Source organism: Babylonia areolata, chromosome 5 (genome assembly GCF_041734735.1).
Source record: "Babylonia areolata isolate BAREFJ2019XMU chromosome 5, ASM4173473v1, whole genome shotgun sequence".
In the NCBI taxonomy this organism is placed as follows: domain Eukaryota; kingdom Metazoa; phylum Mollusca; class Gastropoda; order Neogastropoda; family Buccinidae; genus Babylonia; species Babylonia areolata.
In genome coordinates this window covers 3756860-3781859 of record NC_134880.1, presented here as the reverse complement: position 1 = coordinate 3781859, position 25000 = coordinate 3756860, and the positions used below count along the sequence as shown (strand labels likewise).

General features: G+C 43.0%; 1 protein-coding gene across 5 annotated transcripts in view; it reads right to left on the bottom strand.

Moving 5' to 3' along the window:
• The window catches only part of LOC143281873 (adhesion G-protein coupled receptor G6-like), an 81221-nt gene extending 66583 nt beyond the window's left edge, over positions 1-14638 (bottom strand). For 3 of the 5 annotated variants that reach the window (XM_076587135.1, XM_076587138.1, XM_076587139.1), the window contains exons 1-2: positions 14563-14638; positions 1667-1784 (exon numbers count right to left, since the gene is read on the bottom strand). In XM_076587135.1, coding sequence (XP_076443250.1) covers positions 1667-1720 — 54 coding nt within the window. In that variant the 5' untranslated portion in view covers positions 1721-1784; positions 14563-14638. Of the gene's footprint in view, positions 1-1666; positions 1785-6202; positions 6341-14562 lie in introns of all 5 variants that reach the window. The other 2 variants (XM_076587136.1, XM_076587137.1) reach the window with 2 other exon arrangements.
• Positions 14639-25000: the final 10362 nt, after the last annotated feature.

Here is a 25000-nt window from a genome sequence, read left to right as displayed (position 1 = left end):
GACAAAGAGTGGGGAGGAGAGAGAGACAAAGAGTGAGAGAGAGAGAGAGACAAAGAGTGAGAGAGAGACAAAGAGTGAGAGAGAGAGAGACAAAGAGTGGGGAGGAGAGAGAGACAAAGAGTGAGAGAGAGAGACAAAGAGTGAGAGAGAGAGAGACAAAGAGTAAGAGAGAGACAAAGAGTGGGGAGGAGAGAGAGACAAAGAGTGAGAGAGAGAGAGACAAAGAGTGAGAGAGAGAGAGACAAAGAGTGAGAGAGAGAGAGAGAGAGACAAAGAGTGAGAGAGAGACAAAGAGTGAGAGAGAGAGAGACAAAGAGTGGGGAGGAGAGAGAGACAAAGAGTGAGAGAGAGAGAGAGAGACAAAGAGTGAGAGAGAGACAAAGAGTGAGAGAGAGAGAGAGAGACAAAGAGTGAGGGAGAGAGAGACAAAGAGTGAGAGAGAGAGAGACAAAGAATGGGAGAGAGACAAAGATTGGGGAGGAGAGAGAGACAAAGAGTGAGAGAGAGAGAGAGACAAAGAGTGAGAGAGAGACAAAGAGTGAGAGAGAGAGAGAGAGACAAAGAGTGAGAGAGAGACAAAGAGTGAGAGAGAGAGAGAGAGACAAAGAGTGAGGGAGAGAGAGACAAAGAGTGAGAGAAAGAGTGGGGGAGAGAGAGAGAGAGGCAAAGAGTAGGGGAGAGAGAGAGACAAAGAGTGGGGAGGAGAGAGAGAGAGACAAAGAGTGGGGAAGACAGATAGACAGAGACACACACAGAGACTTTTTTTTCTGGAGGGGAAAAAAAGGAATAAGCGCATTCAAGGCTTGTTTACATCCTGCCCTCATAAAAAATAGAACATTGAAAAAGAATACGCAATACATATGACTTAACATTATTAAGGTAAACTTCAAATTATGTACACACACAAAAAAAATAAAGTCAGCATAAATACGTGCATAACTATAACTTGCAACATAGAGAATGGGGGTGAAGAGGAACAAGAAGAAGAAGAAGAATAGAAACAGGAAACAGAAGAAGAAGCAGAAGTAGAAGAATAAAGGCACCACAAACTGTGTGTGGTGCAACCAGCTCTCTCTCCTTCAGTATATTTCTGTGATCTGTCTGTCTGTCTGTCTGTCTGTCTGTCTCTCTCTCTCTCTCTCTCTCTCTCTCTCTCTCTCTCTGTATCTTTCCGCCTCTCTGTACACACCAGAAGGCAGAATGGTTAAGAAGCTCATCTGTCAATACAGAGTCCGGTCTGGGTTCGAATCCCGCATTCGCCCTTTCTCCCATGTTTGACTGGAAATTTGAACTGAGCGTGTAGTAATTCGGATGAGACGATAAACCGAGGTCCCGTGTGCAGCACGCACTTGGCGCACTGAAAAAGAACCCATGGCAACGAGAGTGCTGTCCTCTGGCAAAATTCTGTAGAATAAATCCACTCTAACAGGTACACAAATATATACGCATACACTCGAGGCCTGACAAAGCGTGCTTCGTTACGCTGCGGGTCAGGCATTTGCCCAGCAGATGTGGTGTAGCGTATATGGATTTGTCTGAACGCAGTGACTCCTCCCTGAGAAACTCACACACACACACACACACACACACACACACACACACACACACACACACACACACACAAAAGAAGAAAGAAACCACACACAGAGAATAACATTACACTCACCGATATGAAGAGGACCACGCTAAACAGGATGTGGCTGAAGCGCATATGTCCCATCTTTCGTCAAGCCTCCCAGTGAACGGAAGCAGATCCTTGACTGAAGAACAGACACTGTCTGTGTCTGAGAGAGATAGGCAGATGTTTGTGTTAGTAATGACTCTGTGTTTGAGAGAGATAGGCAGATGTCTGTGTTAGTAATGACTCTCTGTGTCTGAGAGAGATAAGCAGATGTGTGTTTTAGAAATGACACTCTGTGTCTGAGAGAGATAGGCAGACGTGTGTGTTAGAAATGACACTCTGTCTGTGTCTGAGAGAGATAGGCAAATGTCTGTGTTAGTAATGACTCTGTCTGTATCTGAGAGAGATGGGCAGATGTGTGTGTGTTAGAAATGACACTCTCTGAGTGTCTGGGAGAGATGGGCAGATGTGTGTGTGTGTGTGTGTTAGAAATGACACTCTGTGTCTGAGAGAGATAGGCAGATGTGTGTGTTAGAAATGACTCTGTCTGAGAGAGATAGGCAGATGTGTGTTTTAGAAATGACACTCTGTGTCTGAGAGAGATAGGCAGATGTGTGTGTTAGAAATGACACTCTGTCTGTGTCTGAGAGAGATAGGCAAATGTCTGTGTTAGTAATGACTCTGTCTGTATCTGAGAGAGATGGGCAGATGTGTGTGTGTTAGAAATGACACTCTCTGTGTGTCTGAGAGAGATGGGCAGATGTGTGTGTGTGTTAGAAATGACACTCTGTGTCTGAGAGAGATAGGCAGATGTGTGTGTTAGAAATGACTCTGTCTGAGAGAGATAGGCAGATGTGTGTGTGTGTTAGAAATGACACTCTGTGTCTGAGAGAGATAGGCAGATGTCTGTGTTAGTAATGACTCTGTCTGTGTCTGAGAGAGATAGGCAGATGTGTGTGTTAGTAATGACTGTCTGTGTCTGAGAGAGATAGGCAGATGTGTGTGTTAGAAATGACTGTCTGTGTCTGAGAGAGACAGGCAGATGTGTGTGTTAGTAATGACTGTCTGTGTCTGAGAGAGATAGGCAGATGTGTGTGTTAGTAATAACTGTCTGTGTCTAAGAGAGATAGGCAGATGTCTGTGTTAGTAATGACTGTGTCTGTGTCTGAGTGAGATAGGCAGATGTGCGTGTGTTAGAAATGACACTCTGTCTGTGTCTAAGAGAGATAGGCAGATGTCTGTGTTAGAAATGACTCTGTGTCTGAGAGAGATAGGCAGATGTGTGTGTTAGAAATGACTGTCTGTGTCTGAGAGAGATAGGCAGATGTGTGTGTTAGAAATGACTCTGTCTGTGTCTGAGAGAGATAGGCAGATGTGTGTGCGTTAGAAATGACACTCTGTATGTGTCTGAGAGAGAAAGGCAGATGTGTGTTTTAGAAATGACTGTCTGTGATTGAGAGAGGTAGGCAGATGTGTGTGTTAGTAATGACTCTGTCTGTGTCTGAGAGAGATAGGCAGATGTCTGTGTTAGTAATGACTGTCTGTGTCTGAGAGAGATGGGCAGATGTGTGTATTAGTAATGACTGTCTGTGTCTGAGAGAGATGGGCAGATGTGTGTGTTAGTAATGACTGTATCTGAGAGAGATAGGCAGATGTCTGTGTTAGTAAAAACTGTCTGTATCTAAGAGAGATAGGCAGATGTCTGTGTTAGTAATGACTCTGTCTGTATCTAAGAGAGATAGGCAGATGTCTGTGTTAGTAATGACTCTGTCTGTGTCTGAGAGAGATGGGCAGATGTGTGTGTTAGAAATGACACTCTCTGTGTGTCTGAGAGAGATGGGCAGATGTGTGTGTGTGTGTTAGAAATGACACTCTGTGTCTGAGAGAGATAGACAGATGTGTGTGTTAGAATTGACACTCTGTATGTGTCTGAGAGAGATAGGCAGATGTGTGTGTTAGAAATGACACTCTGTATGTGTCTGAGAGAGATAGGCAGATGTGTGTGTTAGAAATGACTCTGTCTGTGTCTGAGAGAGATAGGCAGATGTGTGTGTTAGAAATGACTGTGTCTGAGAGAGAGATAGGCAGATGTGTGTGTTAGAAATGACTGTCTGTGTCTGAGAGAGATAGGCAGATGTCTGTGTTAGTAATGACTCTGTCTGTGTCTGAGAGAGATAGGCAGATGTGTGTGTTAGTAATGACTGTCTGTGTCTGAGAAAGATGGGCAGATGTGTGTGTTAGTAATGACTCTCTGTGTCTGAGAGAGATAGGCAGATGTGTGTGTTAGAAATGACTCTGTCTGAGAGAGATAGGCAGATGTGTGTGTTAGAAATGACTCTGTCCGTGTCTGAGAGAGATAGGCAGATGTGTGTGTTAGAATTGACACTCTGTGTCTGAGAGAGATGGGCAGATGTGTGTGTTAGAAATGACTGTCTGTGTCTGAGAGAGATAGGCAGATGTGTGTGTTAGTAATGACTGTCTGTGTCTGAGAGAGATAAGCAGATGTGTGTGTTAGTAATGACTGTCTGTGTCTAAGAGAGATAGGCAGATGTCTGTGTTAGTAATGACTGTTTCTGTGTCTGAGTGAGATAGGCAGATGTGCGTGTGTTAGAAATGACACTCTGTCTGTGAGAGAGATAGGCAGATGTGTGTGTTAGAAATGACTCTGTGTCTGAGAGAGATAGGCAGATGTGTGTTTTAGAAATGACACTCTGTGTCTGAGAGAGGTAGGCAGATGTGTGTTTTAGAAATGACACTCTGTCTGTGTCTGAGAGAGATAGGCAGATTGTGTTAGAAATGACTCTCTGTGTCTGAGAAAGATAGGCATATGTGTGTGTTAGAAATGACTCTCTGTCTGTGTCTGAGAGAGATAGGCAGATGTGTGTGTTAGAAATGACTCTCTGGCTGTGTCTGAGAGAGATAGGCAGATGTGTGTGTTAGAAATGACTCTGTGTGTGTGTCTGAGAGAGATAGGCAGATGTCTATGTTAGAAATGACTCTGTGTCTGAGAGAGATAGGCAGATGTCTATGTTAGAAATGACTCTGTGTCTGAGAGAGATGGGCAGATGTCTGTGTTAGAAATGACTCTGTGTGTGTGTCTGAGAGAGATAGGCAGATGTCTATGTTAGAAATGACTCTGTGTCTGAGAGAGATAGGCAGATGTCTGTGTTAGAAATGACTCTGTGTCTGAGAGAGATAGGCAGATGTGTGTCTTAGAAATCGTAGCGGTAGTTCCCATTGTCATCGTCGGATGTTTGGTGTGTCTGGCTACAACTACAGGCTAATGTGCAGCAAACAGTTCCTTAATTCACGGAAGCGATTTTATTTGTATAATTTGGAGTCGTATCACAGTGCACTAAGTGTCCATGGTTTTGGTTTGGTTTCTGTTTGGTTTTGCTGTTGTTAGATGTTGTTGTTGTTGCTGCTGTTGTTGTTGTTTGCTTTGTTTTGTTTGTTTGGTGTTGTTGTTTGTTTTTGGTTTGCTTGGGTTTTTTTGTTGTTGTTGTTTTTTTCTTGGGGTGGGTGTGTGTGTTGGGGGGGGGGGGGGGGGGCGGGGACTGGGGGGGAGGTTGGGGGTGGGGGGAGTTCGTCCCTATGATGTTTCGTTATTCATATAGCAAGCTGATAAAGGCCAATCTAAATCAGATCTAGATGTGCACATACAATATTTATCTATTTATATATATTTATTTATTTGCCTATTTATCTATCCATCTATACTTATATCTATCTATCTATCTATCTAATGATATTGATATATGTATGAGAGAAAAAGAGAGAGTGAGAAAGAGAGAGACGATGATGACTTTTACAGCTCTCATGCCAGCAGAGATATTTCAGCTTATGCAAGCGACGAAAGAAAAAGGAAAAGAAAATGGACCAATAACAAGCGAACCGGAATACATACGTAAGCACCCAAACACGTATGCGCACCTACATTGATATCTAGACTCCTCATTTATACCATCAGACATTATATAACACGGATATGTGATCATCCAACTGTGTTGCTGTACCTCCTTTTAAGACTTCTTATTTATCTTGATTTATCTTGTATGTCATTCCATATACTGTTTTTATCATGCTGGCGTTAGCAATAAATCAAACACTTCTTTCTGAGAAAAAAAGCATCTTCAATTATGTTTACGGAATTCGAAAGGAAGCTCGTTTTTTTTTTAATTCTGGCGACACATCTGACATAAATGATCTCTCTCTATTTCAAATAAACCGTGATTTGTCAGTATTCAGTCCACAATCAAAAGCAGACACCATGCTATTTGTATGAAATAATTGGGTTTTGTTTGTTTTTAAGAAAATTTCATCGACATTATTTTGTTGTTGTTGTTTGGGGGATTCCATTCACTTGTGTAAAACTAATGAGTCTATGTTTTAATCCAGTGTTCGATTGTGTGTGTGTGTGTGTGTGTGTGTGTGTGTGTGTGTGTGTGTGCGTGCGTGCGTGCGTGCGTGCGTGCGTGCGTGTCTGTCTGTGTGACCTGGGTAAACTTTAACATTGCCATTTTCTCTATGTCAGGTCAGGGGCATAGCCCTTGCTACTGGTACCATGTAACCCAGTACTACCTGCCGCATATGAAGCCTCCCAACGACGGACCAGGCGGAGGAGGAAACCTTTCCCAACGGCTGTGAAGGCGGAAGAGGATGACCAAAGGGCAGAAGGAGCTCTTATCCTTGGCTGGAAGTCCTCCTAGAGACGGAGCTCTGAAGAAAAAAACCTGCACCTGCCGAGGCCATCCTACACGTGGCAGTATCTGCACCTGTGGGACTGTGAGCATCGGTAGGCGAGAGAGTGGGGAAGGGACTGCACAACTCCTCCTCACTAAAAAAAAAAAAAAGTCACCTGTGTGATCAGGCAACCAGACTAATGTCGGAACGACGAGCTAGCCCTTCAACACCCAGCTTTCCCAAGCCCTGCGGCGATGGAAAAGTGTTAACGGGGACAGGCAGAGGATGCTGCTGGCAGTTCCTAGTCACAACTCTGCACACAGGCGGCTGTGGGGTGAAGGTCGTCCGCCGTAGACAAGGGCAGATGCAGCGCCCGTATCCTCCCACAGTGTCAGATCAGCCCTTTTTAGGGACAGCACTGCTCTCCCCACGTGGGGAAGGGGAGATAAAAGGATACCTAAACAAAGCCTGTCTCGCCTAGTACCTAGTTGGAAACCGCACCTACTTGGACATCCAACACTAGCGGTCGGAAACAAAAGAAGAAAAGAACCAGGAGTCATGCCCTGACTCTGGGTGCCTGGAATGTTCGCATCCTTTTAGACAGAGATGACAGACCAGAACGACGCACAGCGGTGGACATAGCAGCCCTGAGCGAAACCAGGTTTGCCGGTGAAACCCAGCTGGAGGAAGCTGGAGGGGGCTACACCTTCTACTGCATTGGGAAGCCAGATGGCACCCCAACAACCTCAGGCATGGGCTTTGCCATACGAACCAAACGTGCACGACAGCTTGACAGCTTTCCACGTGGGATAAACGATAGGCTGATGACCCTGCGTCTGAACCTGTCCAAGGATCGCTTCGCCACAGTCATCAGCTGCTATGCCCCGACGATGACCAACCCTGATGACATCAAAGAAGCTTTTTACGAGGAACTCAGCCGCACCATTTCAGCGGTAGACAGAAAGGACAGGCTGATCATCCTTTGGGATTTCAATGCCCGTGTCGACGTGGACTTCACCTCGTGACCAAAAGTCCTAGCTGTTGTGCTGACCACCTTGTTGTACTGCTGTGAAGCATGGACGACGCATCGCCGTCACATTCAACAACTTGAGCAGTTTCACCAGAGATGCCTACGAAAGATCCACGGCATAAAGTGGCAAGACAGGGTCTCCAACCTCCAGGTCCTAGACAAAAGCCTGCTGATCCAGTGCCAGCTACGCTGGACAGGACACGTTGTCCGCATGACAGACAGCAGGATCCCGAAGATGCTTTTATATGGCCAGCTGAAGGAAGGCCATAGTGAACTTGGAAGACTCTGCAAGCGCTTCAAGGACACCTTGAAAACAAACCTCAAAACCTGTGACATAGACATGGCTTCCTGGGAAACTGATGCCCTTGACCGCTCTCACTGGAGGATGCTGTGCTCTAGTGGCATAAAGACGTTTGAAAACAAGAGAACGCTGGCCATTAAGGAGAAGCGTGGGTGAAGGAAGCAGGGCTCCACTTCTGGAGACGTTTTCTCTTGCAACACCTGTGGGAAGTGCTGCGCATCCAGAATCAGCCTCTTTTCCCATATGAGGACACACACCGACAGATACGCCTGCCTGTCTACTCATCCGTCGGACCGACGGGAGACTCCATCATATTGTCCGTCAATACCAAATTTGGCTTAAAAATAGTAGGAAAAAATCTTTACAGTCACACCAATAATAGTCTGTAAGTCTCCCGAATTAAGCCGTGTTTCCCGTATCATTAACGGTTTATTTCGTTGAGGCCATTTACGTGTTTCCGAAAACACCAAAATATTTCCTACCACATCCCAGTTGCAGTGGCGTTGGCGATGCTTAGTAACACGGCGTGACCTCGTTTTTCTTGTTCGCAATTAAATGGAAAGAAATTCAAATTCTGGACATGACACATACAGTGACACAGACTACATCATCGACGTGTTTACTGCATATTTATCTTTTAAAGTGGATACTCAATTAACTGGAATGAACATAAAAAAGAAACTGAAATGACCGTGTCGCACTTTCCCGGCGTGTGTAGCTGAACTTGTACATCTATAGATAGATAACATGTCCATGGTTAACAGTACTCATCTGAGTTATACATTTAACATCAGAAGTAAGACATGATTAGGTAATCACTCTATAACTTCGGATAAACTGACAGATATGTGACAGTTTGTGCGTGTGTGGACGCCATAAACAATGAAGATGTAAAGCTGACTGGGAAACTTAAAATTGCTCCAGTAAGTGTAGTCCTCTTCAGTCATACATGACAGGATATAATAGAACAAAGTCTACTTCATTTTCTTTCCATTTCTTGGAAACTGGACATTATAAACCAGTTTCATTTTGTACCAGGTAACTACGTTCTGCAATTTTCGAAATGTCAAGTATATATCTAATCATTACATATTGTAAATGTCTATCTGGATTCGTAGGTAAACATGTTTTGACATCGGATATAATTATTACAAAATCTTTCACTACTGCTTACACGGAAATCCCATTCTTGACGTTTACACAGAATTAGCCTTTCTTTGAAAACATGAAGAAACTCGCCAGTCCCTTCCACGCCTTGATCAAACTATACATGGCCAGCTCTAAAATTATACATTCTTCCTCTACACCTCTTTCCCTTACTGTTCGCCGATGACCTTAAACTCATATCATCAACAGTAACTGGCTTGCAGAACAAGTTAAATTATCTTCAAGAATTTGCGCATAGATGTGGGTTAACCGTAAAAATGAAAAACAACAAAAATATAAGGTGTTAGTATCTAGGAAGAGCGGGTCTTCAGGACCAAATGGCATATACGATTAGATGTTAGACAACTGGAAATCGTTCAAAGACAAAAACTTGGGGCTAACCTTTTCAACAAGACAATCGAACGGCAGAATTGGAAGATCTTACAGTCAGAGCAAAGAAAAGTACAATATTAATTCTTAGAATCATAAAATAGAATAGACTGTAAAGTGAGAGAAATCGTGGGACTGTGAGAAATGGCAGTGTCTGACAGTGTGCATGGATTTTGTTAAAGTGTTTGTTTCTTCTTTTTTTATGTATTTAGTTGTTTTGTTGTTGTTGTTTTTTCTTCTTTTTCTTTCTTTTTTATTCATTTCTTTCTTTTGTTTCTTTATCTGTTTTGTTGTTGTTGTTGTTGTATTGTTTAATATACTATATACCATGAGGTTTGGGTACATGTGTGTGAGTGCATGTGTTTGTGTATATGAGAGAAAGGAGAGGGGAGGAGAGTTAAGCAGTTTATTGTAAAAGTTGTGTTATGATTCGTATCTGACCATTGCAGGAAATATTAATGTGCACCTCCAATAGTTTAATATGTTTTAGATATTTAATTAGTTTTATGTGAAGAACCATGCAGTCATTATCTGAAGTCCATCCCTTTCTCCATTCCCGTCGTTTTCATCGGTAGTTTAACCTACTTGTTGCTTTGTGAGTGTGTTGCATTTACTGAGTGTCTTCCCATCATTGGTAATATAAAGTGGTGTGCAAGGATGAGAGAATGAACACACACACAACAGTTCCCTGTGTCTCTGAACATTGGTTCTATAAAATTTCAGTGTCTCTTTTGTCAGTTTCCTTTGTCACGTGCATCTAGATCAAATAACACGTTACAGGCTTTGTGAGGCCATCTGGATTCATGCATTCTTGATGGTTTTAGCCATCACTAAACTCATTTCATAACTGATTTTACATAAATGGGACACCTGCTTGTAGTCTAAGAAAATTAAGAAAATGCCTAAAAAAAATTGCTCAATGTATTCAGGATTTTTCACACTATCACCTGTAAAAAATCGAAGAAAATCGAATGTCACATAAGAGCAGGAAAATTAAATAAAGAAAAATAAACACAAGGAGATGGCGCGAACGGCACACCATATTGAGTCTGAAACTCTCAACTGGGTCACGTCATTAACACCTTGTCAAGGATGCGACAACGGGGGATGGGCCTGTTAACTACTACGCTTCTCCGGAATTTCGTCCGCGCAGCGGAACCTGCCTACCACTGTATCTTATGCTTCTCTGTTGAACGTCCTGAATATCATACATGATTTTATATTGCTTCATTGTTTAGCAATGTTTCCGAAAAAGCAAGTGTACTTACAACAGTCAAATCAAATTAGTCTGTTACTTAAATGTAATCACAGTTATCATGATCTTAAAGTGTGCTAGCACATGCTGCATGGCAGTGACATAGGGGTAGACAGGTTCGCGCGATACTTCCGTGTTCGCATGTGTGAAGTCAAAGTATGGTAATCCATGCCTTTAATAAAGTTTCTTTCGCTGAAAATTTAAGTATTTTCATTTTTGAGATTTCTTTGCAAAATGGAAATGGACTAATATCAAGACATGTGTGATTTGCAAACACCCCTGCAGTGTTGACAAAACATTTTCCGTACTATCGGAAAAGGGCTGCAAAGGTGATAACATTTTTTTATGGTAAGTTTGTAGGCCTTCGTTCCCATCAATGTTTATTTCATATGTAATCGTTTGTTTATTTCCTTAAGCACTGTCTTCATTGGCTTATCTTTTATTGTTTTTATTTTGTTTGTTTGTTTATCTCCATTTAACTTCTGACTGTGAAAGTGTGAGTGTGTGTGTGTGTGTGTGTGTGTGTGTGTGTGTGTGTGTGTGCGTGCTAGGAAGGCGGAAGGGCGAGGGAGGGGTTATGAAGGAGAGGGGACGGAAGAAGAAGAAGAAGAAGAGAGAGAGAGAGAGAGAGAGAGAGAGAGAGAGAGAGAGAGAACTAACAGAAGGATTCTTGTTTACTGAAGGAAAAGAACAAGCACAGGAAGACTGCCCCCATTTTATGGGGAAAAAAAGAACTTGCAGAAAGGCAATAAGACAAACAAGTATTACATAAATATATATGCTAGAAAAGAAACAAATTCCATTAATTGACAGCATACAGAAAAGCTACTCAGTATGATTTTAGCGTACGATGCATATCTGTATATAAACAGAATGTTGCAACAGAAGAGACAGACAGACGCAGAGAGACACAGAGAGAGAGAGGCCTGGTTGGTCAGGTATGATGCAGGCTGTTCACATGGGCAGTCACTGTGGCTTCTCTGGCTTCCTGCCCATGATCGACCTCAGTCCAAGTGACATGGCCTGTCTCTATTCTACCATGCATTTAATCCAAAAGAGGCCACACGACACAACTCAACACCTGTCCTGACTCTGGATCAACCACTCTGGTGGAAAGCCAAGGACATCTTGCTAATGAGCCTCCAGCCAGTTATTGAAGTCGATGGTGCTGCGCCTTGGTGCTTCCCATGCTGAAATGAGCTTTTGAGGCTGCATTGGACAGTTGATGGAGGGCAGTGGGCTGCAAGAGGTTAAGGGTTCTGGAATTGCCATTATCTCCAAATGCTGTCATGCACATGATGCAAGGAAAAGCAGTGACACGAGCAGGAAGGGGACATTTTTAGTGGACTCTTTGCTTAGACGCACTCTTGACTGCTAAGATATTTGGAGTCAAGCTGCCAACTACACAGAACCTAGATCTTGTTCCAGAAGACCTTCATTTGGAACAAGTGGATCAACATGTTCAAAATGAACTTCAAAATTCAATTGACACGTTCAAATCAAATGCCACTGATCACACGGACTTCACCGAACCAATGTTTTTCTTGTATAATTTCTCTCATGGAGGGCAAACTTGTAGCTCATGACCTTGAGGCAAACATGCATCTTATCTCCAGAATTTCTGACAAGTTGGATGCAAAGAAGGAGCTAAAACAATACCTCACAGCTGCCTTGTGGTTGAAGTACAATCATATCATAGATAAGGAAGTGGGGAATAAAATTGTGAAAAGATGGAAGGCTACAAAGCCATGGTATACACCTTTAGGAGGTCAGAACAGGCTGTTACGATGGCCTCCATAAACACTGTCAAGATCGACGCACAAGTGGTGGCTATCGAACCTCAACTTCTGTTTCAGCCCTGGACAAGAGTGTGCGCATATCCACATTTGGTGATATATTGCTTTCAAATTCAAAATAATGTTCCCCCTCTCTCTCTCTCTCTCTCTCTCTCTCTCTCTCTCACACACACACACACACACACACACACACACAGAGTTGTTTGAAACACCCCCACGAAAGAAGATAATAAAAATAGATAAAATGAAACAAACAAGACAGTTCATAATTAGATAAATAAATGTATAAACAAAAATAAAATGATAAATATGTAATTAACAAACTAAAGATAAAACAAACAAACAGATGAGTAAGTAAATTGATAAATACATAAATAGAAAAAACAAACAAACAAACAAAATAAATAAATGTTTTTAGAACCCAGACAATGCCGTCACTTCAGACCACACCAGTGCCTTCCATGGTAATGGCAAGATGGTAATGGAGAAAACACGAAGGAAAAATGAGCAGGACGAAAACCCTTCAAAGGGAGTAAGTGGTGACCACTGGAATTCCTTCTGAGGGAAACTACACAATTGATATGACTGCAGTTCCGTCCCTTGTACGCTGATGAAAGTGCCTCAGTTTGGGCAGTGAACTGTCCCCCACGGTAGGTAATCCAGAGACAACACTAACAGTTTCGTTCCCTTCACTGTGTCGATGGAAGAAAAATGGCAATCCAGTAACTTCCCCGTCGGTGCCCATGAAGGGTTAGGAAAAAAAAAGGGGGAGAAAACAAGACGAGGAGACATACAGGACTTTTTTTTTCTTTTCTTTTTTTTAATCAAAAATGATCTATCTTTAATGTTTAAAAAAAACTTTAAAAACTAATAACTAAAACGATCTATCTTTAATAAAACTAATAACTAAAAAAATATCTATCTTTAATAAAAACTAATAACTAAAAAATTATGTCTTTAAAACAAATATATAATTAAAAAATGAGCTATCTAAAAACAAAATTAAAAAAACAACAACTAATAACTAAAAAATGACCCATCTTTAATTAAAAAACAACAGGTAGAAAATGATCTATCTTTAATTTAAAAAATATAACTAAAAATGATCTATCTTAAATAAAAAGTAATGTAGAGTAGCAAGGAGATACTGGATGAGCAGGCTACGTCTAAACTTTTATTCCTTGAATAAAAACGAGTTCTGGGTTCTCTCTCTCTCTCTCTCTCTCTCTCTCTCTCTCTCCACATCAAGAAAACACTAACGGAACATGGATTCGGTCTTGTTTGGATAAGCCAAGTAGTACGGCACAAGAGCGGCTTTGTATCGGAATTTAAAGACAGACTTATAGCATGTTACAAACAAAACTGGCACGCAGAAATAGAGAGCAGTGATAGGTATAAATGTTTCGATTCATTTGAATCAATCAATATTTCAAACAGAGAAGTATATTAAGATCGTAACAAATAAATGGCATAAAATCTGCTTTGCAAGGCTCAGATTGAGAACACTTGGACTGAATGCCAACAGAAGATGGTTCGATTCAGACGTAGCAACATCTTGCCGAATGTGTGGTGAAAGCCCAGAAGATGAAAATCATGTCATATTTAACTGCAAAAGATACGATGAATTGAGAAAATAAACTGTGTCCATTTCAATGCGGATACAGCACGGAGAAAAGATTTATTCGGCATACTGATGAAAGAAAATGAAGATATGACACTCTCACTTGCAAAATATCTATCCGAGGCAAAAATCATACGAAAAACGTCCATCATCGGTCCAAATACCCATTAATCATTTAAAAATTAGTATGGGTTCTATGAGGAAAAAAAGTATAGATAAAAAGGAAAGGTTGCATTTAGATGGTCAATGTCGATAATGTAATTGTATGTGTTCGTATTGATATGATAGGTTTTGATGTTCAGGCATACATATTAATTCATGATTTATATGTACTTTAGTGTGTGTTTGTATTGATATGATGTGTGTCGATGTTACATGCGTAAATATTTATTACTTGATTTATATGTACTTTGTTTTCTGTGTACTGTCCAAATCTTGGAGAAGAACGACTGAAAAAAGGCACATCATCCCCCCCCCCACCCCCCCCCCCCCCCCCCCCCCCCCCTGTCACATGTACTTAAGCTGATGACAAAGTGCCAGACAAATCTCTTATTTAGTGTATTTTGTGTCAATTCTGTTTTGGTTTGTTTTTTTCTGTTCCTTTTTATCTGTTTTACACCATTTTGTTCTGATTAGTACCTATGTCACTAGAGATCTATAGCTGATGACTTTAAACATTTCAGTGTTCAGTGTGCTCTCTCTCTCTCTCCAAGACTGACCTGATGAGAAAGTTGAAGGGAACAGTACCCACGTCCCACACCCACAGCTTCCCACTGGACACTGACGCGGTCAAAGTGGCTGTACCGCCCCCAGCAGCAATGCGAACGAAACTTAACAACAGGTGCCGGTGACGTGTGTCGCCTGTAACCCCAGCTACCATATCACTCCGGCGTAAATTCTATAAGGGGATCTCGAATGTTTCGCCACTCTGTTGGGTCTAGTGGTTTTAAACAGTGGGCCTGGCTTTGTTTTCAGGACAGAGATGGGTTGGTTTTAGAAAACATTCATTAACAGGTCAATGAGTGAAAATTTGCGCGCGCACACGCACACACACACACACACACACAGTGATATACATAACACAATCACATCACATGCACAAAACAAACACATCACAAACACGCAATAGTGTAACGCGCGCGCACATACACACACGGACACACGCACACACACACACACACACACACACACACACACACTCATAAATACGACGCACAGCAACACAACGTAGGACACACACAGGCCAGCATGTCAAACTCATATCAACAAGTATTGGTGGGCGACAGAGATACGTGGGAAAGGGAAAAGGAGACCAGAAAAAGGGAGGTGGGGGGAGGGGCATTATTGTTTGCTGCACCGGTTTCAATGTTTATTATCCACAAGGGAGAGGGGGCTGGGAGGGGGAGGGTTGTGGGGTGAGGTGTGGAGGGGGGGCGGGGGGGGGGGGGGGTATTGTGTGTGGTGTGTGTGTGTTTCAAGTGGTTACCATTCTGTTCGACATCCCGTTTCCTGTTGATGTGCTCAAATATTATGTCAAGGGCAGCGTTGTCCATGTCTGCCTCGATCGGTCTAGCTCCTTGCCTCTCTCTGTCTCTCTCTGTCTCTGTCTCTCTGCCTGTCTCTCTCTCTCTCTCTCTCTCTCTCTGTCTCTCTGTCTTTCTGCCTGTCTCTCTCTCTCTCTCTCTGTCTTTCTGCCTGTCTCTCTCTCTCTCTCTCATTTTTTTCTTACCACATATGTATATATATATATATATGTGTGTGTGTGTGTGTGTGTGTGTGTGTGTGTGTGTGTGTGTCTGTGTGTGTGTGCATTGATGTAATGTCTTATGTAGCAAAAAAACATGGGTTTTGTAAAGCAACTATAGCAGATTTCTGGATAGCGTAATATGTAAATCCTTATGAGTTAACACATTCTTGTGTTAATGCTTCTCTCTCTCTCTCTCTCTCTCTCTCTCTCTCTCTCTCTCTCTCTCTCTCTCTCTCTCTCTCTCTCCATCCCCCACTCTGGTCTGTAGTGCGGTGTGTGTTGTGTGTGTTGTTTCTTTCATTTTGTTCATTTTTTTCCTATGCATTTTACTAACACCATGCTTGTGCCTGTATGCCATGTGTGTGCATGTGTGTACGTATGTGTGTGTGTGTGTGTGTGCGTGTGTGTGTGTGTTCTTTTTTTTCGTTTTTTCTAAAAAAATTTCCCTCCTCTGTTATGGTATTTCTTCCAACACCATGCTTTAATTCTATTTAGTATTGTGTAGAGTAGTCCCTATTCAGGCGGGGACTGGATGTAAAAAAAAGCACACCAGTGCTTATCTAACATCCTCGAAATAAAGAATTTTATCTTGTCTTGTCTTGTCTTGTCTTGTCTCCATCTCTCTCTCTCTCTCTCTCTCTCTCTCTCTCTCTCTCTCTCTCTCTCTCTCTCCCATGCCGTCAGTCTGTCTTTCTGCCCGTCTCTTTCATTCTTTCTTTCTCTCCTCTCTCTCTTTCTTTCATTCTTGCCTTTTCGGCAACCATCCTCTCCCCCTGCCTCGTCGGTTATTGTTCAATCATAATCATTTTACATAAGTATCAGTTACACTTTTACACAGGTTTCAGTTTCAGTTTCTCAAGGAGGCGTCACTGCGTTGGGACATGTCCATACACGCTACACCACATGCGTTTGGCAGATGCCTGACAGCAGCATAACCCAACGCGCTTGATCAGGCCCTGAGTGCTTGCAGATATACGTTTGTGTACATATCAGAGAGGATTTTTTTCTTTTTAACATAATTTTGCCAGATGACAACACTTTTGTTGCCGTGGACTCTTTCCCAGTGCGCTAAGTGCGTGCTGTCCACGGAACCTCGGGTTATCGTCTAGTCCGAACGAACACTCTTGGTTGGATTTTTCACTCAAACATGGGAGAAACGGCGATAGCGGGATTGGAACCCAGACACTAAGGGACACCGCGTTGGCTCTAAGCAGGGTGTACACTGCCTAACAGCAGGTGACAGAGGCATTAAGCATGACGGTTGTAGCATATGTAGAGAAAGGAAACACACTGAAATGTCAGAATAGTGTTGTTGACTTGGGAAGGGACGAGAGATGAAAAATAGGGAGAAATCAGAAGGGTGAAGAAAGGAAGGGAATGAGAGATAGAGACAGGAAGAAACAGAGAGAGAGAGAGAACTCACACACAAACACGCATGCACACGTAATTACTCACACAAGCACTCACACAAGGGCTATGCCCCAGACCTCACCTGACAGAAACACACACCCGCAATACCACACACACACACGCGCCCGCACGCACGCACACACACACACACACACACACACACACACACACACACAAGCATGGTATTAATAAACGACATAGAAAAAAAAAAGCCCCACTTAGAACAGACACATGCACACATACAGAGAGAGAGAGAGAGAGAGAGAGAGAGAGAGAGTGAGAGAGAGAGAGAGAGAGAGAGAGAGAGAGAGAGAGAGAGAGAGAATTATATGAAAAGGTTTTCCATGGTTACTTAACAGAGAGGTTATTTCTGTAGTTTTGTTAAATGCGTGGTGTTGGCAGTGGCTGGTAGTTTTTCACACGTGTCCACAACTGATTGAAAATTGTTGATAGTGTCCGGCACAGGTCCAGCGGCACTTGCAATCAGAGCATAGATTTAGAGAGAGAGAGGGAGGGACAGAGGGAGATAGTATTGAGAAACAAGAGAAAAAGGAGTATAAAGAATCAAAATACTCCACAGGGAAAAGGGTCGCACCACTTTGTAGAAAAGAAAGGGAAAAAAAGTCAGATTTCAGACAATCAAGATTATGTATGCACCAAAAAGCTTGGCACTTGAAAGCAGAGTTCAGCAACAAGGGTCATACACACAAATACACACATTCGCGCAATATTCACGCTTGCTTACACGCGATCATGCGCGGGTATAATTGCACTCTTCCTTGCACACACTTATCCACCTGCACACACAGGCATACTGATCCAAGCTAAAGATCTAAAACATCTAATACATTGCGGTTTGCTGTGCACACAGCTGGGCCGCCATGTTGAGGTAGTGCACAGCCAGGGGGTGGAGTGAACCAGCAGAAGGCACACCCTGCATCATGCCCGCCGGGCCAGGCGGGGGGCTGGAGGAGGAAGGCGGCGGTGGAGAAACACTGGCGTTGCCTGAGTGATAGTCAGGAACGCCCCGGCCTGTGGCGTTCCCGTCTCTTGACAGTGGACGTGCTCCTCGTGGTGGATAATGGGGGCAGACAGAGAGAGGAGGAGGGAGGATGGGGAATTTGGAATTAGGGACCAAAGGAGGGTAGTGGTACAGGGATGGTGGGGGTGGTTGGTGGCAAGTGGGTGGCGGGGGATTGGGAAAGGCAGGTCCCCTTTGTGGCCCCTGTCGACGGCGAGGTTGCCATGCGCGTGGACGCACATCACGATGGGGGATGTCTGGACGGTCACTGTCAGGCGACTAAGAGGCAGACATTCCAGACGTCTTTGAACAGGTCCAGGCGAGGGGATCTGGACCTGGCTGTGAAGGTGCTGTGGTTGTTGATGAACACAGCACCAAGTTTCTCAGAGGCTGCTGCCAAGTGCCTGTTGGAGGGGAGGATGGTGTTGTTGAAGTTATGTCGACCCCAAGCCTGGATAATGGAACTGAATCGAACCATCGCTCAAGGGAACACTTGTCGGCAAAGAGTGATCACGTCTGACCACTCCCTCTCTGTGACCTGGCCGTTGGGGCAGCTGTTGACTCCGACATGCACAGTGACCACGTGGATGGAGGGATGGGCTGGTAGATTGCTTAACCACTCGTGCATGTCACCAACAGTCATACCTGGCACATGCACCTTTTGACACGAATAGCCTTTTTGGGACAGTCTTCGTGCATCAATGGCCCGTACATTGGAGTCCCCAATCAGTATAGCAAATGTATTTTTGTTAATCTGTGTGTTACATAGAATTTCCCTGGTAGAGTGTTTGTTGGTGGTGATTGGGCTGGTAGTACTGTGTTTTGATTTTGGGTCTACTTGGGTATTTTTGTTTTGGTTGGTGGATGCGTCCTCAGTCTCAACACTGAGAAACTGTTAGCTGTGGTGATGCTGTAATGAAGGGAAGTGTCTTGAATGTGGACTGGAATTGGGGCTGGGTTTGTCTGGCTGGTTTCTGTGGGTGGTTGGTGTGCATCTGTGGGGGTTGTAGGTGTGATGTGGGTAGTGGGTTGTGTGTTTTCCTTCACAATTTCATTTTCAGTGTTTTTCTGCATTGTCTGAGAGGGCTTCGAGTGTGGTTTGACCTGTTGAGCTGTGGCTTCAATGGGGAGTGTCTGGGTGTCTGTGTCAGTGGTTGGTTTTGGTTTCATCGTTTTGATGGTTACTTGCATTGTCCCCATCTGTGTTTTGAGTGACTGGTTTTCCTTCATTAATTGTACATTTTGTCTTGGTCAACTCCAGAAGAGTGATACCCCTGAAAAATTGTTGTTGCTCTTGCAAGAAACATCCAACTGCTTCCTGGACATTCAAAACTGGATGACTCGAAATAAGTTACAATTGAACGCGGACAAAACTGAAGCAATGATCATGGGAACTAAACAAAAACTGTCTTCCATCACAATTGACACAATCAAACTTGGCAGTACATCCATCCCTCTTTCCAGGTCAGTCAGGAACCTCGGTGTTGTCCTTGACAATACACTGTCCATGCAAAAATTTATCAGTAAGACATGTTAATCCTGCTACTGCCAACTGCGGTGCATCAGTGCCGTCCGGAAATATCTGTCCACTGACGCAACATCTAGACTTGCCATTTCTCTCATTCTCTCTCGCCTTGACTACTGTAACTCTCTATTGTCTGGTTTGCCTGCTTCATCCATTCAGTCCCTTCAGCGCATACAAAACTCTGCTGCCCGACTCGTCCTCAGAAAGAAAAGATCTGAGCACATCACTCCTCTTTTGCAACATCTCCACTGGCTCCCTGTCTCACACCGAATAAAGTACAAGATCAGCACTCTGTGTTATAGATGTATTCACAAAACTGCCCCTTCATATCTCTGTGGCTGCCTTCACCTCTACACTCCATCTCGCTCACTACGATCGGCTTTGGATCCACTCTGTTTACGCATACTCAGATTCAAACACTCGACTGTTGGCCACTGTTCTTACTCTGTCTCTAGACCTTGCAATTGGAATGAACTTCCTCTTTCTCTTCGTCAAGTCTCCACACTCAGCTCTTTCAAGTCTGGCCTAAAAACCCACCTCTTCCCAAAATAGCTCCCTTGCCTGCCTCTTCCTTGTCTCTAGTTTCTACAGTTTTAGAGTTATGCATGCGTGTGAATGACTGGTGTGAAAGCGCTTTGATTTGTCTCTGCACAAGATTCAGCGCTATATAAATACCATTATTATTATTATTTTTATTATTTTAACATTAGCTAAGCGTGTTTCTAAAGATTCAATTTGCAGTTTCAATTCTATATGTTTGTCTGTTATAACTGGGCGAAGTTCGTTTTTCGTAGATGTTTTTATGTCTTCGCTGATGCATAAGACCTGGCTCTGGAAGTTGGTTTGGGTTTGAAAGTTCCTGAAGTTCCAGCTGCAGCTGCGTCAGTCTGTTTAACACTGATGGAGTGACACAGGCGGTTGGTGTGGTACGAGTGCGGGTTGGGCCACTAACGGGGGAAGACACTGTGACTTGGCGACGCTGCTTCCTTCTCCTGTTAGTGGGACTGCCTCTGTGGGGCAGTTTGACGGCTGTGCTGTCACTGGGTGTGTCTTCCGCGTGTGGTGGCTCCGCTGTGGGGGCATCATCACACAAGTGCATTGGCACCGATAATAATGATTCACGCCACGGACCTTCAGGCGATGTCACCATGTCTTTCACTATTGTCTCTAAGATTGGAAATTCTTTATCTGCCCACTCTGGACATCCTCTGCCCTGTATCAGCATCGTTCCATTGTTTGTATTGCTCTTCAGGTACAGTGTGAGTGTGTTGTCCTTTTGTTTGTTGAAAAAGGCACGTAGTGTTATTTTTTTATGTTATCTGGAAGAGACTGGAATGGCCGCGTCGTATCTTCTGCAGTGGGTTTCTCAGGTTTATCTAGCAGTTTGTCGTTCTGATCAAAGTATTTTTCAGTGATTATGATGTTTTTGTCTATGTTCCCTAAGCACTGGAATCTGTGCACTAAGAGGTCTGACCATGCCAAAATTTCTACCAATGAGCAAGAATAAGTCCTCTGAATAAAGTCTGATGTGGCGGTCATTTCAACTTGTCGAGATTCACTGGAGGAGGTGGCCTCTTCTGGACCTTGGTCCTCACTCAGTTCCATTGTCTTTTGGTGAAGTGGTGCTATATACACATGGGATGGGGAGGTTTAACTGAGCCTTTGGCATCGCTAGGCACACTCACACAAACACACAATAACCCATTGTGAACTCAGGACTGCCTGTCTGCCGAGGCTCAGACAGACACACTACATGTTGAGCTCAACTCTCTCAGGAAGTGTCTGTTGGCGGCTGATCCGCACTGTCTGTTGTCCTAGTTACCGAGAGCACTGGAGCGTCACACGCAGCACAGCATGAAGTGCAGCAAAATAATTTAACTTAGATATTTGTTTCTGTTGTTTTTTGTTTTTTTCTTAATCGGAAAAAACTGGCATACCACTGAATAGAATCCGGTGATCCTTCACACACAGCTTGACTGGATCAACACACACATTTAGATCCTTTCTCTGCGTGCGTGCGTGTGTGTGTGTGTGTGTGTGTGTGTGTAGAGAGAGAGAGAGAGAGAGAGAACTCAGAACTCAAAACGTTTTTATTCAAGGATTAAGATTTTAGACATAGCCTATTCTTCCAATCTGTCCTCGCTAATCTACATCCATTACAAATAGCATACACATAAATGAAAGGAAAAGGTTTTCATGCAGAAGGGTATACATAATAAAGAAAACAACGCCCCCGCCCCCACACACATATCCACACCCGTGCACACACAGGCATACACACACTGACGCTCGCGCGCGATTGCACACACATACATACACACACAGCACACACACACACACACACACACTGACAGCACCCCCTCCCTCCCTCTTGACAGATGGATAGGACAGTGAGTCAGAGAGAGAGAGAGAGATGTCATGAGTATAGAAGTTCCAGAAATATCCGGGTGTTCAAAAGGTACAGTATTGTTACTGTCTCTGAAATTTACGTGTGGTAAGTGCAGCATACTACAGTGACTACCACCATCACCAATATTACTTGGAAATTTGTCACGATTATAAAAGAACGAAATGAATAGATCTATGCATGCATAAGAAATAGAAGAAAAAAAGGAAAGAGCAAAACAAAACACGATGAAATGAGAAAGCAAGAAAAGAACAACAGCAAAAATAACTGATACAATAAATAAGACATAACTGACCCCTTTGTTACTGTCTACAGTAATTCAAAGACCAGAGTTATTTACTGTTGGAAGGGGTGAAGATGTTTATGCAGACTTGATTTGAAAATAGGAAGAGAACTGCCCGTTTGTATGTGCAAAGGAAGGGAGTTCCACAGGGATGCACGCGAAAATGCAAAACTAGTTTTGAACAAATCAATTCAGGTACGTGGCAAAATGTATTTGTTAGAGCCGTGTCGGCATGAGGCTCGTGTAAGCAGGTGTTTGAGATATTGTGGTGCCAAGTCATTGTGTGTTTTGTACATGAGTAATGCTTTGTTGAATTCTAGCTGGTTTTGAAGTGGAAGGATATTTAATCTGGCATGCTTTTCTAACGTTGAATTAATCTGGCTGCTCTCTTGTGGAGAGAATTTAGTTTCTTAAGATGAACATCTGCAGCACAGCTCCAGACAAAAGATGCATAGCTGAGTGAGAAAGACAGTGAGCGTGGAAGAACATTTTGCGAGCTTCACTGTTTATGTAAGGTCTGAGTTGATTGAGTAAGAACAGACTGCGTGCCAACCTTTTACAGACAGAATCAATGTGAGCTTGCCATTTCAGTTCATCAATTATGACTCCCAAGACGCGGTGCTCGCGAACTTGATCTGTGGAGGTATCATCGACATTCATGGTGAGAACAAGGGGATTTTCTAGATGCTTTTGTCTTGACGTGATAATCATACTCTTTGTTTGTTTGTTTTTTTGGGGGGATGAAGTGTCAAACAGTTGGATTTACACCATTTAGAAACATCATTTAAGCCCGTTTGAAGAGAATTCTGAACTGAGGCAACGCTGGCAGCACTGGAATGAAGGGAAGTGTCATCTGCAAAAAGGTCACACGAGATTTGATCATTAATAAATATGCAGAATAGAAGTGGCCCTAAAACAGATCCTTGAGGAACTCCACTTTTTATTGCTCACGTAGAAGAGAATCTGCGGTAAGGAATGATTCGAAAAAGGACAGCGTGGCAGGGTCTCTGAGATACAATGACAATTTTGTGAGTAATATTTCGTGGTCAACGAGATCAAACGTTTTCTGTAAGAAAAACAGCGTCTACGATTTCACTGCGGTTGATGCCAGACAACCATGAATCACACAGACGGACTAACGCTGTTTGACATGAGTGACGATGTCGGAAACCTGACTGCAAAGGATGGAAAAGTTTATGTTTTTCCAGATATTGCATAAGATGTTTATGAACATGTCTTTCGAGTGGTTCGACAATACTGACAGAAGCGAAATAGGTCTAAAGTTGTTCAGATCAGACGTGTCTTTTGACTTCGGTAATGGAATAACTTTTGCTGACTTAAGAGCAGGGGGAATCATACCCTGCTCGATGCACAAGTTGTATATGAATGTAAGGGGGACAACGATGTAAGGGAGAGTTTTAATAGAGAAGCATTAATACCATCAAGTCCTATTGATTTTTTGTTTCTTAGACTGGAAATGAGAGCACCAACTTCATGGACGGCAAGAGGAGGTATCTTGAAGGAATCTTCTCGTTCTATTCTGCTGTTACAGAACGTTAAAAGAGAGGATGGCACATTATAATTTTCTGCGGACAGTGTTTCGTTAGATTTTGTTGACTAAGCTATGTTTAGGAAATGATTGTTGAATTCATCAGGCGACCACGTGTAGTGTTTTTGAATTTTAACACGAGACCTGTTTTTAATTTCATTAATTGCTTGCCATAGGGAGGGAGTATCTCTGTTGGTTGTTAACAATATGTTGAAGTGTGCTTGTTTTGAAGCACGAATGAGATCTGTTACTTTGTTTCTTTGTTTTTTGTAGTCTGCTTTCTTTTTTTTTCTTTTTCGTGATGTTTTTGTCTTTTAATAGTCTCTGGTAGATGTTCTAAATGTTTTTTCTCTTTTTTCTTTGTTTTGCGTTTAAGGTTATCGCGTTTATCCATTGCTTCTGAGATTTCCGGTGTGAGCCAGCCGGGAAGATGGGGACATTTAACTCTTTTCCTCCGAAATGGCACATGCTTATCTATTATAGAGAGTAGAATGTCATAAAAAGTATCTAGAGCTTCGGTTGGGTCAGAGGAATTCAAAACATTATCGAACGGTGCTAAGCTGAGATCGTGGAAAAAAAACAATTTTGTCGAAGTTCTTGAAGGATCTGTAGTACATAGTTGTATGACCTTTACTTGGTGATTTAGGGGGGTTATATAGCAAAGTGCAGATGATAACAGAATGGTCACTGATGCCCTTGTCTAATACGTTCATATCGGTTATCGAGTGTTCGTTATAAGTGTATATGTGATCCAACAGGGTAGAGGAAGTGGACGTAACTCTAGTAGGATTTTTTATCAATTGGTGTAAGACAAAACGTGTGATGGTTGACTGCCAGGCTGGTTGGGGTTTTAATAGGTCATAGTTAAAGTCACCAAGCAGTAAGGTGTTGCGGTTACAAGCGTTAACTTGATCCATCATATGTACAAAGTCATCAAGCCAGTATATGTCGATGCAGGATTTTTGCATAGGTATCCAAGACGAATGGGGGGGTGACATACAATATTTCATTTCAATCCAGATGCACTCAACCATTGTGTTCTCTAAATCAGTTCTCTTTCTGACATATTGGGATATACGTACTATTGTGTATATAGATTGCAAGTCCAGTTTCACCGTGGCTGACTGCATCCCGACGAATTATGTCATAGTTGGGGATCGACAGCATTTCGTTTGTTATTCGGGAGTCAAGACGCGTTTCACTGAGTCCAAGCAC